Genomic DNA, 2,642 nt, shown 5'->3' with positions numbered 1-2,642 from the left:
AAGACAACATTCACATGTCCATATGGTACTTTTGCCTATAGAAGAATGCCATTTGGATTATGTAATGCTCCAGCAATTTTTCAAAGATGCATGATGTCTATCTTCTCTAATCTCATTGAGGATGTTGTTGAAGTGTTTATGGATGACTTCTCTGTCTATGGAGACTCCTTTTCTTCTTGTCTTGATAATTTGTGTAGGGTTTTAAAAAGACGTGAAGAGACAAACCTAGTCTTGAATTGGGAAAAGTGTCACTTCATGGTTGAAGAAGGGATAGTTCTTGGTCATAAGATTTCAGAGAAAGGGATTGAGGTTGATAAGGCAAAGATTGAAGTCATGGTTCAACTTCAACCACCAAAAACAGTCAAGGACATAAGAAGCTTTCTTGGTCATGTTGGGTTTTATAGAAGATTCATCAAGGATTTTTCAAAGATAGCTAGGCCATTGACAAGGTTGCTTTGCAAGGAAACTGAGTTCAACTTTGATGAAGATTGCTTGAAGGCTTTCAAGGAGATCAAGGCTGCTTTGATTTCAGCTCCAATAGTCCAAGCTCCTAACTGGGATCTTCCATTTGAGATTATGTGTGATGCTTCAGACTTTGCAGTAGGAGCAGTCCTAGGACAGAAAAAAGACAAGAGGCTGCATGTGATTCATTATGCAAGTAGAACCTTGGATGAAACTCAAGGAAGATATTCAACAACATAGAAAGAGCTCCTAGCAGTGGTGTTTGCCTTTGAAAAATTCAGAAGCTACTTAGTAGGGTCCAAGGTAATTGTGTACACTGATCATGCTGCTTTGAGGCACATCTACTCAAAGAAGGATACAAAACCAAGGTTGTTGAGATGGATTTTGCTTCTTCAAGAGTTTGACATGGAAATAGTTGATAAAAAGGGGATAGAGAATGGAGTAGCTGATCACTTGTCCAGGATGAGGATAGAAGAGGAGATTCCAATTGATGATTCAATGCCTGAGGAGAAACTGATGCTGATTGGGACAACACGGCTCACAACTCGACCAACCACTCGAACAGGCACTCGGCCGAGTCTGTTCGGGTGCCCGATCGAGCAGGACGAGATGGAAGAGTGGATGGCACTAGAGAGTGAGGATCTGCCTTGGTATGCTGATATTGTCAATTACAAGGTGTGTGAGGAAATCCCAGCAGACATGGACCCCTATAGGAAGAAGAAGCTCCTCAAAGACATCAATGGATACTATTGGGATGAACCTTACTTATACAAGAAGGGATCAGATGGATTGTTTAGAAGGTGCATAGCAGAGAATGAAGTTGAAGGAGTGTTAGGACATTGCCATGGCTCTGCTTATGGAGGACATTTTGCAACCTTCAAGACAGCCCAGAAAGTCTTACAAGCTGGCCTATGGTGGCCTACATTATTCAAGGACACTCATAAGTTCATCACAAAGTGTGATGCTTGCCAAAGAATGGGGAATATCACAAGAAGGAATGAGATGCCTCAAAATCCAATTCTTGAAGTTGAGATATTTGATGTGTGGGGAATTGATTTCATGGGACCTTTTAATCCCCCTTCAAATAGGAATGTCTACATCTTAATAGCAGTGGACTATGTCTCCAAATGGGTGGAAGCCATTGTTAGCCCCACTAATGATCACAAAGTGGTTCTTAAACTTTTCAAGACCATAATCTTTCCAAGGTATGGAATCCCAAGAGTTGTAATAAGTGATGGAGGGACACACTTCATCAACAAGATTTTTGAAGGGATGCTAAGGAAGTATGGAGTTAAGCACAAGGTGTGTACAGCCTATCACCCTCAAACAAGTGGGCAAGTTGAGGTGTCAAACAAACAGATCAAGGCCATTCTATCAAGAATAGTAGGAGCAACAAGAAAGGACTGGTCTAGTAAACTTGATGAAACACTTTGGGCTTATAGAACAGCTTTCAAAACACCTATAGGAAGAACCCCATTCCAGATTGTGTATGGAAAGTCTTGTCACCTTCCAATTGAAGTTGAGTACAAGGCTCTATGGGCAATCAAACTTCTGAACTTAGATCTTGAAACAGCACAAGCTAAGAGAAGCCTTGATTTGCATGAACTTGAGGAGATCAAATTGGAAGCTTATGAAAACTCCAAAATCTACATGGAGAGGACTAAGGCCTTCCATGATAAGAAGATTCTCATAAAGGACATTAAGCCTAGAGACCAAGCCTTGCTTTACAATTCAAAACTCAAGTTATTCCCTGGGAAGTTGAAAAGTAGATGGGGAGGTCCTTTTGAAATAAAAGAGATTTTACCTTATGGAGCTGTCACACTTCTCAACAAAGATGGTAGTGAGTTTACAGTCAATGGTCAGAGAGTTAAGAAGTATTTGGGAGAGAAAGAGACACATGAGAAGTGCACAATGCTTCTCAAGGATGCCCCTCAAGTTTGAAGACCTATAGAAGTCAAGCTTAGTGACTCTAAACAAGCTCACTAAGGAGGAAGTCCCTAAGGTATCCCTGTATATATTGCTTAGGATTTTGGTATTTTGACTTTTGTTTTGGTGTTTTCATGATCAGGGAAGCAAGGGAGCCTGAATAGAAGAGGAAGGGACAGTTAATGGAGACACGCAGTCCAGCTCGACTGAAACAAGTTATTCTATGTGGTATGGTGATGATGGTGGATGTATGC

At 41.0% G+C, this 2,642-nt stretch overlaps 1 protein-coding gene across 1 annotated transcript; it reads left to right on the top strand.

Annotated features, from left to right (window-relative positions):
• The first annotated feature begins 924 nt into the window (after window positions 1-924).
• LOC104773520 lies at window positions 925-2,548 on the top strand. The gene is made up of 4 exons (XM_010498144.1): window positions 925-1,418; window positions 1,551-2,227; window positions 2,297-2,397; window positions 2,531-2,548. The coding sequence occupies exons 1-4, from the start codon at window positions 925-927 to the stop codon at window positions 2,546-2,548; spliced, it is 1,290 nt and encodes a 429-aa protein (XP_010496446.1).
• Window positions 2,549-2,642: the final 94 nt, after the last annotated feature.

This window comes from Camelina sativa, unplaced genomic scaffold, assembly GCF_000633955.1.
Source record: "Camelina sativa cultivar DH55 unplaced genomic scaffold, Cs unpScaffold00559, whole genome shotgun sequence".
Lineage (NCBI taxonomy): Eukaryota > Viridiplantae > Streptophyta > Magnoliopsida > Brassicales > Brassicaceae > Camelina > Camelina sativa.
Note: the sequence above shows the minus strand (reverse complement) of the source record. Positions and strands in the feature narration are given on the sequence as shown.

What these genes read in the sequence shown, in the direction of transcription:
- LOC104773520 (XM_010498144.1), top strand. Translation starts at nt 925, where the DNA reads ATGAGGATAGAAGAGGAGATTCCAATTGATGATTCAATGCCTGAGGAG. An exon ending in ACTCATAAGTTCATCACAAA is followed by an intron (nt 1,419 to 1,550) that starts GTGTGATGCTTG and finishes CCCTTCAAATAG; the next exon opens with GAATGTCTACATCTTAATAG. An exon ending in ATTCCCTGGGAAGTTGAAAA is followed by an intron (nt 2,228 to 2,296) that starts GTAGATGGGGAG and finishes TTCTCAACAAAG; the next exon opens with ATGGTAGTGAGTTTACAGTC.